Here is a 17,933-nt window from a genome sequence, read left to right as displayed (position 1 = left end):
TTTTCAAACAAGGACCTTGCAGTATTTTTGTTCTTTCCATCCTCCCTTTGCTTTGCTGACATATGTGTAGAGTGGACAGTGAAATAGACGTTTCCCTACTCTGACCAGACTGATGAGTTACATGGACAGAAAAAAACTTAATTCAATTAAGATTGAACATCTAAACTGCTGTTCAATCCTCGCCAACTTGTTTACAAAAAGAATGCATGCAAACTTACAGTCTAGACACACAACAGGCAGCAGACTACCCAAACTTGTGTGAGGTTAAAGAAGGAGGATGTGTTGTTGTGTTGTCGCTGCTAGCTTTAACATGCCCTGCGAGGATTTAATTTTTTTCCCCAATTTTGATGTTTGGCCTCTTTGTGTTAAATGTACATGTGTTTAGCATGTTTTGATTGAGGTTGGCCACGGACAGCTCCATGCAGAAATTGTTTGCTTTGTTATACAAACATTTTGTATCAATGAGTTGAATAATACCTATAGCCCTGTCTTTTTGTTTCGCAAATACAATGTCGTCTCCTTCTCTTGAGCAGTTCTCTTAACCCCCAGGATTTGCCAAAAAATCTTGAAGAAATGTCTTTTTCAGTCCAATTAAGTCTGTCATTGCCCTTTAGCAGTAAAATGTGGAGGCAGCAGAATTCTTCAACATCCAGCAGAGGTCATGTTCATGTGTGCTTGCCTAGCTCTGTTCTTATGAGTGCGCCTTGCCTTTTTCTCACCACATTCACAGCCTCAGCTCCTTTTGAGTGGGTGTTGCAGGGGAAATTTCAACCAGACAGGTTGTCTCCTGACAGTACTGTAAATTGTGAGTAACATATAATTTCTAGAGGTTCTCAGTGTCACAGGCTCATAGTGTTTCAGAAAGACGTAGTATTATTAGATCAGTATGACCATATGTGACAAGAAACATCTAGTTCTACGTCCTACTGTAGCGGTCTCTCCAGCACGCTATGGTCTCGGAGATCATCTTGGCAGCCATCATGCATCAGGAAGATGCTATCAAAGCAGAGAGGGCCAGGGGAGTAATGGGTATGAGCCAAGTAAAATCAGCATATTCTATTACAGACAGATTAATGGATAGAAGAGCACTGGGGTTAAAGAGGTAGGAGAGGTGGAAGGAAGGAAAACCCTACTAATGACAAGGTGATGAAAACTACATGAGAACTAGTGGACTTCAAGGAGCATTTTACACCTAGCTAAATAAACTTAACCATGTGTGCACATTCAAAAATGCTTCATGGGACGGTTTTATGACAAAGTGCAACATTTGGCTTTGTACCTCCTGCTACCTGCTGCTTCTGGTAAATTGCCATCTGACTGACTCTGTTTTTTTAATGTTCTGTTCTGTTCTGTTCTGTTCAGATAGATCATTTGGGCTCTGTGATTTGGTTTTGCTGCTGTATCTCATATCCTTGGAGATACAAACCCTTCCTTCTGGCCTTCTTTGGAGCTTATTTTTTTTCTTAATTTGAAATGAAAATGTTAAAGTCATTAAACATATCGCAAGCCAATGTAAAGTTTGTTTCAAATGTCTCAAAAGACATCATCACCTGACTTAGCTAAGGCAAAGACATCAACTATGGTCTTGACTTAAAGTGGCTCTAAAGAGTTGAAATGTAAAGTAGCATGCTTTTTCAGTTGCTCCGTTTAATGTACAGTATATTACAGCAGCCACTGTAACTTTATAAGTGTGTGGTGGGTGATGATATAGTCTGCATTACAAAGCTGGATGTATGAGTGGTGGTGTTAACTGTCTGCTGGCGTAATGAGAGAGTGAGCTGTCAGAGACACGCATGTAATGGCTCCCTTGCAAGCTGCCCAGTTCAGGCCCTGTGGGACACAGCACAGACACACCATTTCTTTCACACTGTCTCATCTCCTGCACTCTCTTTCACATTCTCCCTCCCTTTCTCTCTGTCTATCTTGTCCTCCCTCGCCCTAACTTCCTTTCCCTGTCTCCTTTGTTAAGCTCTAACCTGGACAAGGTGCCATGGCAGGCCTCTCATATATTTTGTGGCTTTCTATTGCTTAGGTAGTAAATCGTCCACATGCCAACAGTCACATAGACATATACAGTGAGCATGCAGGACTCAGGAGGGATATTTAGTGGCTATATCCCCTAGGATGGCCTACTCTATTCAGTATACAGTGGGTTTCTCATGGGCAGTCAAGTCTACCCTCACTGAAACAGGCAAACAGGCAGCAGCTTCTCAATAGACCAGGCAGAATAGTCACACTCTGATGGTACATCTTTATCTCTCTGACAGCCATAGTATGCTTTAAGGACTTCTCTGTTAGAGGAGTGAGTTCATAGTCAACTTCCTACTGGACATGTCCTTCAAGTGCAAGGTCATTGTACCCTTGTAGTTTAACTGAAAAAAAGGCTTTAAGCTGTCACATTAAATTGTTATGAATTGAAGAAGTAAGATGACAGTAGTGCTGCTAAATATTCTCATGCTAGTTAAATAGCGCTCTTGGCTAAAAGGTGTTGCTAATGTGCAGTGGCACAGTCACACCTGTAAAAAAACAAGATTTTACAATTTGCACATTCACTCTAGGCGTCCTTCTCCTCTTTCGCTCCACTCCCAGCCAATCCATAAGCATTCATCCCCTGAGACTTGCCGTTATGACAGTTCTTTCATCAGCCATTACTGCTGGTGTTAATGGCATCCCCATGCTGACTTTAGAGACTGATTATCATATTGTGTAGGTTGATTGACAGTTGACCTTCACACTAGTTTATGGCGAGCCAGCTAGATACAGTGGGTCACCTCGATTGCCCCAGTGACAGCGTATTAATACTAATCTGATAGAATTACCAGGAACCAATTAATCTGCAGACCCCAGACAAGATGGTGGTTAAAGGGATAGTGCTGCTTCACCATTTGGCTCAGTGAGAATCTGCATGTGTATGTGATTGTTGGCATGGGTGAGATTTAGTTGGCTCAGGCATGCATGTACAGTAGACGCATGGATTTCACTACAGGAGGGGTTCGTTCCTACGAACTCTATGTCTGTGTGATAAGCCAAAAAGTGAGGCATCATGGCTGTGCAAATGCTAAGGTGAGGTTACACTGACCCAGTGTGGTATACAGCTGACTTATTAGTGCAAGAAATGAGGTGGAGCAGAAACCTGTCTGTGTGAACTATCATGGGACCTACCTGAGCTGCAGGTTGTAGAGACACCTGCTGATATTTTCTGCTGGAGAATATTTGTTAATAAATTCTGGGGACTAAGAATTGACCCACTAATTCAGTCATCTGTTTTTAATGTAATATTTTCTTCATAGAATTTACCCTAATAATTACCCTAACAAAGATTTAAAAAGAAAAAGCTTTTGTGAAGAGAATGTTGTGCTGTATTTAGAGAGTAAACATGTGATGCACCACACTGGATGAAACAGATTTAATGTAAACAGACTTAATGTCATTTTTCATTCTAGTTAAGACCCTTAATTTACAGACAGACGGGCTGAGTTTCAGATACAGTAATTTTATATAAAATAATATAAGAAACATCTAGATTATTACTATTTATGAAGTACAGACAAAAAGATATGTAATCTTTTGTTAAAATTACCGAAGTATTGGAAAAAACAGATACAGAATGTGCATGAAATATTGTCCACAAATAAAAATTATGCTCGTATTCAATATTTTTTTAGGCTTTTGGTGAAGGAGCCATGAAATGACATTGATAACATATAGAAGTGATCATCCTACTGACATATTTGCCATTGTCAGTTTTCTCCCTGTCAGTGGTGGAGCTTGTTATTTGAGAGTCAGAGTTTCCTTTTCAAATTGACCTCTGTGGATATCATCGATAATTAAACATTTTCACAGGAGGGCGAGGAAATAAGGACTGTGTTTGTTCAATGAGAGATAACATTCTCAGACAGTAACCAAAGCATGGCAGAACAGCCCGGCAATATTACCTCACGCTGAGCTGCATAATAAAGAGGGCCCGCATGCATATTAATATCAGCACTCTGCATAATGTCTACATCTTATGACAGGCATGGAAATTCACAGACACCTCAGTGGTGGTGCTAAACCTTTCCTACACTCCACCATAGTTATTTGCATGCACATTCCCTCATGCAGGGCAGGATCTCCCTTAACCCTGGTCTCACCCACGTCAGCACCTCTGGCACTGGCTGCCAGCCTCTTTCCCACACTCCACCAGCCTCGCACTCTAACACTCCTCCTTAGAAACGCATGGTGGAGGTGTGTGATGCCAAACGAGTTCCTCGTTACCTCCCTCCCGCTCGGTTGGTAGAGGCTTTTGGAAGAACTACAGCGACATCTGCATGTGCCATGGTTACAAAGCGCCAGCCTTGTACCCACCCACTTCACTGGGTTTCCCCTGCCAGCCTGCTACCCCCGTCTATGCTGCCCCTCCTCTTTGCACCTGCGGCAATCATTTCTCAAATTACTAAACATGGCTAATTGTGTGAGGCGTGAAGCTCACTTCATTTGAATATTCTGGCTTGGGGGGGATTTGCCCTGCATAGGGGAAGAATTAAGCAAGGATGTCTGGAAAAGAAATCCGCAATTAGATACACAGGTCTCTGTGGAGTAAAATTTTACTGCAGAATTGTTTTCTGCGCTGTTAATGCTGTACCTCACGGGGTTATTGTTTTTTATGAGAGCTGATTTTGTGCAGTAAAAAAACAGAATTTTAAATTTGGCTTTATTTTAATTTTTTTAATGGTTTGCCATAATGTCACAGTAATCCATATCTTCTTTATGAAACGATTTCTTTGGAAGATTTCTTACGAAAGAAGCTTTATGCAGTCTCCTTTGATATTATCACTTTTTTTTATTTTGAAATTAGATTAATAAAAGAAGAGGCAAAACAAACCTATTGGAAATCTTAAAGTGCTTAAGTGGGTCACTGTGTCTCTCTTTAATAACTTTCAGAATGCTATGTTTTTTTCTTCTGCAAATTCATAAAAGGTGGACATTTGTTTCATCTTACAGTATGTCCTCTGTGTTTGTGTGTGCATGTGTGTATGTGTGTGTATATGTGTGTGTGTGTGTGGGGGGGGGGGGTGGGGGGGGGGGGGGGGGGGGGGGGGGGGGGGGGGTTATTTACTGTAATTAATCCAAATATAATCGGCCTGGTTCTAAACCAGAGCTTGGGTTTTGTTGTGGGGTTTATTTTGGGGAATGTTTATGTGAGGAATAAAATGAAACACTTTTTGTTGTCTTGTCTTGTGTAGGAAGAGCATGGGAAAAGACATAGAACAGAAATGCCTCAGTTACTCCCATAAAGTAAATAGGTTTTAAGTCCTCAGTTCCTCAGCCTGTGGCAAGCCTGGCAACGGTCACCTGCAATGTCCACAGCATTTAAAACCTGTACATAAATTCTCACAACATAAACAGTGAATAGTTCATTTAAACTAGTATTTTTTTAGTATTCATGATTTAGCTGGTCACATACAAATATTTCATCCGAAAGTCTGAAATCGCAATAATAATCTAATTTATTTTCCATTTACAATTCCACAAACATTAGTTCTACGTGAACACATATTCAATGTATGTGAATGGCTCCTTGCACAGATTGTAAGGTGCTCAATTAATCCGTGTCGGAAAGGTTGAGCGCGCTGACTTTTTTAATTAATGTTGAATTAAACGAATTGGCAGGTTGCCAGAAATCAGGCACACAGCTTTGAAGATTGTCATCGCATAATGAGTCGCTTTTTTTCCTCTATATTTTATGCTTTTCTGTTTCCAGTCCCTCGCTCTCCGCTGCCATTTGCCCGTATGCCTTAGCGATTTAATGATATGCAAATGAAATATGCATAAAACCATTCTGCTGTAGGATGATTAAGCACAGAGGACATTAGCCAGTGCCCGCCACAGTGTCTGTTGTATCCTCTGCATTCCGCTTCGGCCAGGCGCCAACGCCACTCTAATAAAGATCAATGCTGTTAATGCACTAATCATCTGAATAACACAAGTAATATCCAGTTCGAGAGAAGTTAGATTCCAGGAAGGATTCCTCTCGCTCCAGTTTTGTAAGATCCAGAGCCAGGAAAGGCAGATGTCTTCATATGTGAGAGCTGGTGCTCTGGAGAGCAGGCAGAGAGCAAAGAGAGCAGGTTTTCCAAGAGGAAGCACATGAACATCACTGGCAATGCAGGAGCTTTTCTCTGCTTGTTTGTAAGTACTGTGGCATTATTTGACTACTGGCATATAACGAAGGAAGAAAAATATCCCCGTTCTTGCTTTCCCTCTCTCTCTCTCGCTCACACTCACACACACACACACACATGCACACACACTCCACCCCCCATTCCATTCTGCTCTCTCGTGCAAGCCCTCTTTTTTTTTGTAATCCATTTGTGTAATGAAGACGGTGCACAATTAACATCCCCCATGGAATTAAATAAAAGGGTGATTATCCAAAGTTCATTAGCTCCGAAAGATTAGAATATCCACGTTTTCCCGCAATGAATATGAAAAAAAAAATACGGCACCAATTACAAATTAATTTCTTAATCGTATTTGTTGCGATCGCGATGATCACAATTCAGATGCCCAAAAAGATGCCATCTTTCATGCGGTCCCTCCTCAGTGGTGGTACAACCAGATTCAGACATCTTGGTAGTGCCAAGGTTTGGTAGCAAGCACAAAGATGTTATAATCCCTCCCTTTGGATGACTTCCTTAATTATTCATATTGCACAACCATGCTTCTTGTCCAAAGAAATCCAGTAGAAAAAAAATTTAAACACGTATTGTTGAATGCCAGTGGATACAAATCCTTGCGTTGCTAATTACTGTTTTAATTCCGACTGTGCATATTAACAATGAAAACGAACTTAATGAAAGCCTCCGTTGTGTGTCTTTGCAGCGATGCCCATCCTTGGCTCCGTGCCCGATGCCAGCAGCCCTTGAGGGAACCACAAAAACGTTCCTCTGGACCCAGAGAATACCCCGAACCGCAACTCAAGCTGGTTGGTAGGTCTGCGTTGCATCTGTTTATGATAGTTTAGCGCAGGAGCGAAAATCCTGAAAGGGTGGAGTTTGTTCAGTTCTTTTGGATGGTTGGCAAGATGGGGGCAAAAAAGTCGTGGAGATGTGGGGTGTGGGTGTGGAGGACGTAATGAGTTCCCACGGCCTCACTACCCCCAGTTTGGTTGCAGGCAGGCCAGCACCTCCCCCTCAGTGTCTCCTGAACTCAGGATGCCTCCTTGTTCCTGTGCCTTCTGTACCCATTCCACTAAGAATTTTGTTGTGTCCGTGCCACCTCTCTCTTGGCTCTCATGCTGCTGGATACTTTACTGAACCTATAGGAATTCAAGTCCACGATGACTGCTGTGAATGTAGATAAATTGCACATGAATGCCTGCATTCCCCTCTGCTGTTCTTTGGCATGCTGCAGATGGACAAAATTCTGATCTTTTTATGACTTTTTAAAAATGTTCTGCTCCAGTGATCCAAACTAATCACACATACTGTGTGATTAGTTTGGATCAGCACAAGTCCAAATAGAGGGGAAAAAAGTTAATTAATTCCTGTCTGTCCGTTGATTATAATTTGTTTTGGCAGTTCATTAGTATGCATCCTCGTGTTTGCATTTTTTGTCTCCCTTTTGTGTCTGTGACATTGTAAACAGCTGCTGTTGAGCTTCAGGCAAAGTCCCTCAGGTCCATTCTTCCCCCTCCTCCTCTTGTAGGCAGGCACGCAAATGATTGGCAGACTGGCAGCGTCTGTTGCAGCACTGCCTGTGGTAGCTGTTCAATGTGGCTGCCAGCCAGTGCAATAAGAAATGGCAGTTTACACTGGGGAAAATGTGGGGTAGGGGGAAGGGAGTTGGCACAAGAAGAGGAACTCGCTTCCCACCCTCTACTAATAGTTGGTCAGTTCGCCGCTTTTGTCTTGCTTCATCTTGTTTATTGTTGTTGCTTTATCCCCGTTAATGCTTCTTTTGTTGATCATTTAATTCGTTCCTTTGATTGAGAGTGTCAGCCAAATTAACGAAGCAAATTTTGCCCTAATTAGTCATATCAGGTGCTGTAATGTCTCTTGTTTGTTCTTTTCTCTTTTGTTTTTGGCAACTGATACGTGAAGGGCATCCGATTGTGTTGATTTGGCTTAATTGTGGTATATCTCCGTCAGTCTTCACCAGTTTTCGTGCCATGTGATGCCATCGCATTCCCGCTGGCACACCACTTGAGACCCGCAAGTGCCAAATAATTGCTCCTTGGGCAGCCTCCAAAACCAATGACTTCAACCCAAGTCCATAAATGCTCGTGAGATGAAAATGGTGTTTGTCATCGCCCGTGTAATCCAAGGGTATGTCCTTTACTGCTAACGAAAGAGTTGGCATAGTGTCTCCTGCCCAGATGGCTGGCTGGCTGCCTGGCACACAGAGCTGTGCTTCAGATGGTTAGAGACAGAGCAAGAAGGAGTGAGTGGGAGGAGCTTCCTTTTGTGCCACTGCCACACCCCCCTGTAATCACTAGAACAACAAAACATCAAGTTTCTGTTGTTTTCGTTGTAGAATTTCCATCGCTTTAATTAATCCCATATAGTCCCATCGGCATTTCCCGTACTTGTGCATGTGGCGCTCATCACTGTCGGTTCAATTCCTGTCTTAGGTCTAATCTTTGATTCTCAGTTTTTTGTATTTTGGAATTCCTGACATCCATCCTAGTACTTCCATCATGGTGCCATGCAGTTAAATCCATCTGATGGCAGCTCCCAAGCTTCTTCAGGTGTAGGTTGCGTCTTGATGTCTTTGTCAGCAGATGTTTACTTGTCCTCCAAGGCGGTATTGAAGTAAGGATGATGTATGTCCGTATCTTCACTTCAACTTCTGAAATTTATAAGACAGTCCCCATCCATTAAAAAAAAGAAACCAACAAAAAAACAAGATAAAGGAAAAACTCGAAGCATGTGACGCTACCAAAATGACGACAAGACCCTTCTGTCTCCCAGGCTACATCTAACCATCTACCCTAGTACCCTAGAGAGCAAACAGAAGTCCGCCTTGGTGCTACCACTGAATGGATGGCACTGTGCCAACTTCTCTCTGCCATCAACCGCATTCGCTCCTTGTTTCCCTTATTTGCCCATCCCCTTTCTCTCTCAGTCCCTCTCTTACCCACCCTCCTCCTCTCCCTAGTTTTCCTTCCACATGCCCAGGACACCCGCCTTCCATCTCCCTTTTTTCTTCTATAGCCTTGACATTAATTAACATTTAGGTTAATTGATTCCTAAAGCTGATGATTTCTTCTAACGGTCTTCGTAAGTCGGCTGGCAAACTGCTTAGCGCCCTGCCGTGTAACCCCGGTGCCTGGCATTAGCTGTACCTCCGCTTTGCCCTTCCTCTGCATTGGTCCTGGATGGAGAAAGAGAGAGCTTCGGTCCACAACCTGCAGCCCTGTTATGGTGCAACAAAACTGTGCTGTGCCTGCACAGCCACAGTACACAGTGAAGAATCTCAAGCTGCTTATCTGACTGTAGCTGAGTGAAGTTGATGTTGTGCTTGCTTATCCCATCGCACAATGTTGTGCTGACATTTTACAAATAATAAGAGTCCTCTTTCTCCCACCTTTAAATATTTTTCTTCATTTACTTCCATTTAACTCCCCTACCTCCCTTTCAGATGCACACACTCCTCGTATCATCCTTTCACTGTGTGTAATTGTCTTTAATTGTATCAAGATCATTTGCTCTATTAAGATGCAATTGTGACCGTCTGCTTTTACATTTGTAGGACATGGTTAAGAAACATAACGAACGGGTTGTAAACAAATTACTTGTCTATTCGGACAATTTTGATAAAGCTCTGTGTATCCGTGTGGTAATTATCTTTCCTCTCTTGTCATTAGTTGTTTCGCCAGTCGCGCATATTTGATTGAATAATTATCTTGGCCACATCTGCTATTTCCTTTCCCCAGATTTTTATTGTGGTTGTTTGGTACGCAGCTGATGAGGTTAAAAGCGGAAGACAAAAATAGTTAAATTATTTAATAAAATCCCCCTCCCCACTGAAGAGGGGATGTACACGGCTGTTAATTAGCGGTGCTGCGGCTTGCTCTAATAGTTGGGGTAGAAACTACTAATTAAGAGAGAAATTTACGAACGCTCACAAATACGATGCGACGCACTTCATCCGATCGCCATATTAATTTTTACATGTTCTCTCTCTTCTGTCCGTGTTCGCACTGTACTCGTGTATATGCTTCTGGTTATGTGGCTGTATAATGAAAGATAATCTGAACAAAGAAATTGTCCTCCTCTACAAAGTCTTTCACAGCTCGTTGTTTCAGGGAAGAAGTGGCAAAGGGCTTCATAGGGCTCAGACATGCTGTTCTTTCTTGTTTCACACTCTTTGTTTTTTTTCATTATTAAATAAAAAGCAGCAACTGGGCAATTGAGGCAACAAGAGGAATCCATTATGCAAATTATCCAGTATTTGCATAATGTCTTATGCCAGGAATATGCAAATGAACCGTATAATTTATGAGCGCCTGCGTCTGTGTCTCATAGTGTTCCCATAACTTACAAAGAGTTTTTTTTCCTCCTCCTCTCTCCTCCTCTCTCCTCCTATCCAAGCTGGCACGACATGCACCACACTCACAGACCAGACCCACACCAAACAAGCACACCCACAAAAAGAGGTTGCGAGCTGGGTACTATGACTGGGTGGGAAAAACTTGTCTAGCAGACTGATGAGGGATAAGGAGGCAGGGAAGGGGCGGGGATGGGTGGTATGGGAGAAATGTGTAGGGGGGCACGTAAATCCCTCTACAAAGGCTCAGTAGCAGATGCTAATTCTCTAAAACAACTGCGACAACTAAATAAAACGAGAGACAAAAACAAAGGCGGAAGATTTTGACTGGGCGGAGCGACAGCGATTTCTGACTTTTCTTTTTGTCTTGTTGCGAGAGCGTTGGTTCTGCGCTCTTTCCCTTTTCTTTGATGCCCGCTTTTGAGAATTTTTTTTTTTTCCTGTCATTGGAGCTGGCAGCTTTTTCCTCTTGTGGAGGATTTCCTCATGAGTCAGTTGGATGAAGCCAGCTGAGTGCTGGGTGGGATGGAGAAGAGAGAGAAACACAGGAGAGAGAGGCTGTATCTCAAGGCATGCGTGTGTGGGCTCCAGTCAGTCTCCTCTAATACCCTGGGATGCCACCACTCAGCCCAGCCAAGCCCAGCACAGAGCATCTAGGCTGTACCCAGGGAGACTAGGACCAGACACATCCTGATGTGTGATATAAATTGCACACCAGTTGTTTGGGCTTCTCATTCCCCAGCAGGATTCGTTTGCCGCAATTATTCCATTACGACTCGTTTGTGATGATTGGCCTGCTTTGCATACTTGATGCAGGGCTAATGGCTAAAGAGACAATTCTACATTATTCCGGAGAAAAAAAGCCACGGGGGACAGCAGTGGAGAAAAGGCTTTCACCACTGCACTTCAATTCATTGAGGACGTGAACGTTGACCAGAAAAAACCTTGTTTGTTTTCCGAATCCTCCGGGCCTGATCTCAGAGAAATACCAGACTCCATGTCAACATATTTTTGCATCAACTGCCTCCTGGAATTCGGAATGCACTCTTTCTACAATTCCCCACACTTGGACTCTGTCGAGTTTGTGATTGTAGAAAGGTGTTTGTGCCAAGAACGTCCCATTGCACACAAACACAGTGAGCATGCCCACCTCCTGAGCCTGAAGGGGCATCTGTTCCCTCCATGGCGGAAAGTGATTGTATAACAGCAGACATGAATTTGTGTGTGTAAGGGGGCACGTGTGCTGATGAGAAGCGCAAGAGAGACAAAGGAGATGGCATTATGTAAGTCTGCATGATGTGTCTCTCTTACTTTCTTCAACACATGCACACATGCTAAAATAAGTGGAGTGTGTCCCCTCTGTTGGTGTATAAGGACTTTGGATCTGAAGAAAGAAAGGTGACCGTTTCATGGAAATACCGACCCTTCTCCAGTGTTCTGTAATTTTATCTTTTATTGTTTTTACTCTCTTGCGCTTGACAGTGGTTTGTGTTGCTAACTCTCTTACCTGTCTGAAATAAATGATCAAGATTGTTAACGAACGCTATTTGATGTTGTCAAGGTTCCCAATTAGCATTTTTTATTCACATTTTTCTTTCTCTTGTGTATAGTGGCGCAGTGAAATTGCCAAGATTAATTTTCTGTATGCATGGTATTCCTGCAAGCAATTATTTTCTGGAATTAGCATTCCACTGGCAGCTTATTATACCGCTCAGACCTTTCATTATCTCTAATGAATGACTCACTTTAATATGAAATATTTGTACTGTTTCCGAATATGCATCAGAAATTTCACATTCAGGTTGTGATAACTGCACAAATTGGTTCTCCTTATATACACTTTTCTATGTTTACTATATAGAACACGTTACGCTTTTTTTCCTGTCAGGAAAATAGGTTAAAGCATTACTTTCACCTCTGCCCATGTTTGGGTAAACCAGTGATTTGCATTTGAAAAAAATATATTTCATTTTTTGTCCTATTAACATTTGTAATAGTAACAATAATTGTGTAATAATGATATTAAGTAGGATTTTATTTTCATTTTACAAAATTTAATTCTAATTTGATTTTTCAAACTTCTTCTGTCAGGCCCCCCTTTAGAAGCTAATCAAGGTCAAGCATAGCCCCACAATTTGTTGTGAATAGGGATCCAGTTTAATTTTAGTGAAATATAGGTCTACGTAATAGCATTAAACTCTTACTCATATAATTTACCTCATAAAAATGGCAATATTCATTAAATTAGTTTTACTCCATGTTTTTCCCCTGGTCATCCATGCCACTTCCTGATGTGACTCGGTACTTCCTCAGGGAGACCTACCCCACAGTTCCTCTGAACCACTGTTTTGCTGTAATTTAAGTTTTGAAGTAGGGCTGAACAACATATTGTTTAAGCATTGACATCGCATTGTGCACTTGTGCAATAGTAATTGCAGGATGCACAATGTAAAGAAACCAAATGAATTCATTAATATATTTCAGATGTGTTTTTTGTGTTGTTGCGGTCGTCAAACTCAACATTAACATTGCTGCCCTCGATAAATATAAGCAATTTCACTTGTCCAGCTACTGTGACATCATGTGCATAGCCTCTATTGAGGTATTCAAGTTATTTGGTAAAAAATATTTTTTCATATAAAAATATGTATCACGTGAAACCAAAATGTCACAAAGTAAAAATTTTTTTTGATATAGTGAAGCCCTTTTGTGTGTGTGTACATATATGTGAAATAGGTTAGTGTATGTGTGCATATGATTTGTTCGTGTTCAATGATGTACTGTATTTTACGCTTGACCAAAGTAGTAATGGCAAAGATTTGGCATTAAGAGTTGCCTTTAAGAAGCAGCGAGTTTCCAAAGACGTGAACCTAAGCAATTTAGACATTTTTCAGTCAATATTAATTTCTAAACTTGTGTGTGAAAAAATTATGTGTTCTGTGCCTCATCTCTGACTAAAGCATTGAATAAAGGTAGAACGAGTAGGATAACAGTTGCGTTTTTTAAAACACAACAGTAAAAGGTGTCCATTGTAGCTTCTTCATTGATGAATGCATGGCATCTGGCACCTGCTTGCTATAAGTCCCACCCTCTCACTGTGTGTGCTGTTATTGGTATGAGGCTACACCCCCAACTGTCTGAAGTTTGTGGCCCTGAAATGGCCCAAAAGCACCAAAATTTGATAACAGAGGCACAGGGCTAGGACTTCGTAGAGATTACCACACGCTTCTAGTGGGTCATAAATAGAAGTATAGAAATGTATTTGAGAAATAAACAGCTATCTGCTTTATTTCAAACAGGAAATATGGTATAATCACAACATATTCTTCATTCTAGTTGAGATGTTGAAGTGGCTAATGTTAAATGGTATAGTTTTTGGTATCACTGGATCTGTTTTCACATTGTTTTCCCTGTGCCACCTGCATTAAGTTGAGGTACCTTGATTATGGAAGTTACTCAAGCATCAATGGAGAAGTGGCATGCTTTTGACCCACCACCTGTGCTGTTTAATACAATATTTGTGATTTACTTTTGTTTCAGAGTATATATCATTAAGTAATACACTAGTCATCATGCTGTTTTTGTCTAAGAAAATCTGCAGGATATCTTTCGGTCGTGTAGGCTAAGCCAAAAAGCAACATATTGACTATTCTATATAGCTTTTGTGAAGATAAGAGGGTCCTTTCTTTGGTCTGACTGAATGTAGGTTATCTCTAGAATTCCTTTTTTTTCTAATTCTTAACATTGTAGCTTATAATAACAGCCCTCTTTTTAAAGTTTTTATCTTGCATTGTGCAAAAGTGTTGCCCTTTTAACTGATTATGTCCATAAAATGAAAAGATACTGCTAATCTATTAAAAGTGTTTCATGCAGTCTTTCTGTCACAATTCACAGTGAACCCTATTCCATAACGTGTCATTAAAAGCAATAATGGGTAGGAGCTGTTCAAGAAAGAAGTACCTTTTGTTCAATCTGAAAGGATCAAGTACAGTGCACACTTAAGGAAATGAGCAGGGACAGGACAAGGTACTCAATTATTTATCCAGGTATGAGGGTAAAAGTGTCTTTTGTACACATTGTTAGAACTTTAACTTATCAAATTTAAATAGTTATCATATTTCAATGTATGTTTACCTTTGAGAGAAAACACTGTTTAATCAGTTTAATCTAAAACTCCTAAGTGAGACAAATTAAGCCACCTTCAGGTCATTACGACAGTATGGTCAGACAAACCCTCCACTGCTTAAACCCTGTGTGGTAATAAACTTTATGTGGTTTCAGGTGCTAGCACTGGCCATTATTTTATGGGTACAATTTGGTTCTACTAATCATATAGCTCTATTTGTATGAAAACAAGATACATTTTTAGGCCTGCCATATGGTTAAGTGGTGTCTGCAGACAAGCACATAGTAAATAGTAGTTACTCGGATGTAATAGTCTGGCTGTCCAGTACGACATACCCCTCTAATGGGCTTTGCTAGTTGTTCACCCCACTGAGGCTCTACCATGGCACCCTGAGATGGAACAAATTGGCTGCCAAATCAGGTGGTAGCATTCAAAACAGCGGGGCAATAGTGTTTCAGGGTGCATATGCATAGTGTGAATGGAGTAAACCAATAGCAAAGTCTGTTAGAGGGGGAAGCACGTACGAAATAGAATCTCTTTAAATTGTATTTATTGATGGATATAACCATGGTATTTAATGAAACTGGGTAGTGGTGCTGTTGTAGTTGATGATTAAGTTTCATAATAAGCTTGAGTTTAGAGCATAGTTGCAGCACATACCAAATCATATTGTATGTATGATGGTATACAATATGATGGAAGTGATTGTGTGTTGAAGGAAAGGCATAAATGAGAAGCAAGGCTAGATTGCTTCTCTCACCGAAAGCTCCACTCACACTGCTTACACCCCTTGACCCCTCAGCACACATTAGCAGGTAAGGATTTATTTCAGCACAAGATGTTCCCATAAAAGTGGCAATCTTGTTCCACGTGCATGAAGGTTTTAGCATTCTTGGTAACAGCATCTGAAATCACAGAGACGCAAATGGGTCTATCCATAAATACAGTCCATCCATGAGTAATGGAGCCGGCCTATGTAAAAGCACACAGTGTTGAAAAAGCCTGTGCTCTCTGTGTAATGATATAATTGCTCTTTTTCCATGTTAAGTAAAGTCTCCATTTTGGTTTTTAAAAAAGATTTTAGGATGTGATGCAAATTGAAAAGCTAATCTGTGCGTATAATGTAATTCAGTCAGGGTGAATGTTGTTTAGACAAAGTGTGGGTATAGTCACCTTGCAGTAATTGATTTGATAGCTGTGTATATGAATGTTTCACTGTGTTCGCTGTATTAAATTATGGATTATCCTCTATGTTTCTTAATATTTACTTAGATGGGCTGATGCTGTCTGTCTTTCTCATGCCAAATAGTTTTGACATTTTATCAAAAATATTGAGCGGACTAATTGTGGTGATCATTTTAGCCATAATTGTGCAGGCCTAGGACAAGTGTGTATTTGTGGCCCAGTAGTTCTTGTGTAAACCTCCAATAAAAATGGAAAAAAAAAAAAAGAGGTCAGAGTAGATCTGCCAGATCATCCGGCTGGCACTGTTTCCTGTGAAAAGAGGCTGTTTGGCAGAGAGAGAGAGTACATTACACTGACCGATACTCCTTTAATTGCACTCCACAATCCTCTATACTTCACACTGTCAGCACTGCTCAAGCTTTCAAGACTACACTGTACTGAAGCTCAATCTGTGAAGGGGCTAAAACATGTACAAATGTTAGTTTAAATGCAGAATTAAGCTTACAGTGGTTCCTTATTAAAAAGGTGGACTTAATTAACAGTTTGATTACAATTTGTTGAAACATAAGTACATTTATATGACTGTACCTTTTGGCAGTTTTGCAAACATGAGGGCATCACACAATGATAACTGTTACTGCTATGGATCTTATCCTAAAACACTGAGAACCAGAGCCTAGGATCATACGTATTAAAGTAGTAATAACAATAACTAAGTGCATGTAGTAGTTATGAAACCTTTTTGAAGACTGATGAAGCAATGAAAAGAAAAACTGAGACCAGTACAGCTTTGGCCTATTAGCTCAGAAATCTTAATTCCTACCTGAAGAAGCCACTATACAATTTTTATTTAATTATAGATTATTATTGTCTCTGCAGTGCTTTCCTAATCCCCTTCCAAGACTCTCAGGCAGGGTCGAAGGACATCACTTTTGCTAGATTATAGACTAAACTCTTGTAAAGGTCATAGTTTGCCTCCAGAGTGGTGCACTGGGCATGCTGTGTGGTCTCAGGAGTCTATACAGGATCACTTTTTTCTGTTCACTTGTTCTGTTGTGACCTCAAACTCAGTAGGGGCATAGCCCTTCCAGAGTTTGTCTGTGGCGGTGTTATGGAGGTGCACAAAACTTCTCAAACAACCCGACAGCATTTTCCCAGCTGATGGAGAGTGCTGTTAAATTGTATAGATGAAGCTGCTGCTTAACAGAACTAAGAACATCCACTGTCTGGTCTGACAACACAGAGACACAGTCTGAGAAAGGTCAGAGCTTCATGCGCCGTTGTTTAGGGTTCCAGAATAACTTTTTTCACTACAGTCCAGGAGCCTTGCCACAAAATAATTTTAATAGTGCAAGATTACCTTAAACCCTCTGAAAATGAAAATGTTGTTCCCTTTATTATCATCTGTAGTGTACACTTAAACATGTTAGCATTTAAATGGTTTTGCCTCCAAATTTACTTACCGTAACTACTTCAGTTGCTTTTTTAACTGTAAACTTGTGTTTTCACATTAAACTGCAGTTCACTCATCTTGTTCCTCTCGGGCTGTGTGTTTAGCTCATACAGCAGAACTCTCCTGCCAGCCCGACTGCTAACAGTGAACCAGCACTCTAGCTTCAAAACGGATTTGTTGGTCACAAGGTAGCATTATACGTGAAAAGAAAGGGTGCTTAACATGTCGTTAGTGACCTAACTGCGTCCTTTCAGAGTTAAAGCCCCCCTTTTTTCCCTAGGTCTCCTGGTAAATATAGATACAGTCTTGTAGTGAGTGCTTAGTATCTCAGTTGTACATAGCCTGGTTGCAAACATATAGTACATACAAAAGTCCCTTTCATTCCAGAAGCATCCCAGGAAAGATCTATGCTTGTCCGAAACAAAGTTTCTGTTGTCCAGGGACAAGGGGGTTGATAGAAATTGTCCTAGAAAATATGGTTGTGACCTTTTTTACCTAAATGATAATCCTGCCCAGTTGCTCTGTGGGGAATACTGTGGCAGGACAAATGCTAAGATACAAACTTGACGCAAATGTGTGTTTGACAGTTAAGTGTAGGCAATTTCAACTTCGCTTCCACTACTACTTTCTACTGCA

At 41.0% G+C, this 17,933-nt stretch overlaps 1 protein-coding gene across 1 annotated transcript in view; it reads left to right on the top strand.

Moving 5' to 3' along the window:
- The window catches only part of LOC115580187 (uncharacterized), a 141,178-nt gene that overhangs the window by 21,695 nt on the left and 101,550 nt on the right, over nt 1-17,933 (top strand). Inside the window, exon 5 of the mRNA XM_030414212.1 lies at nt 6,865-6,971. Within this exon, the coding sequence (XP_030270072.1) occupies nt 6,865-6,971 (107 nt within the window). The remainder of the gene's footprint in view (nt 1-6,864; nt 6,972-17,933) is intronic.

The sequence above is a fragment of the Sparus aurata genome, chromosome 4, assembly GCF_900880675.1.
Source record: "Sparus aurata chromosome 4, fSpaAur1.1, whole genome shotgun sequence".
Taxonomy (NCBI): domain Eukaryota; kingdom Metazoa; phylum Chordata; class Actinopteri; order Spariformes; family Sparidae; genus Sparus; species Sparus aurata.
The sequence above is the reverse complement of the archived record's forward strand: the minus strand, read 5'-3'. Positions and strand labels throughout refer to the sequence as shown.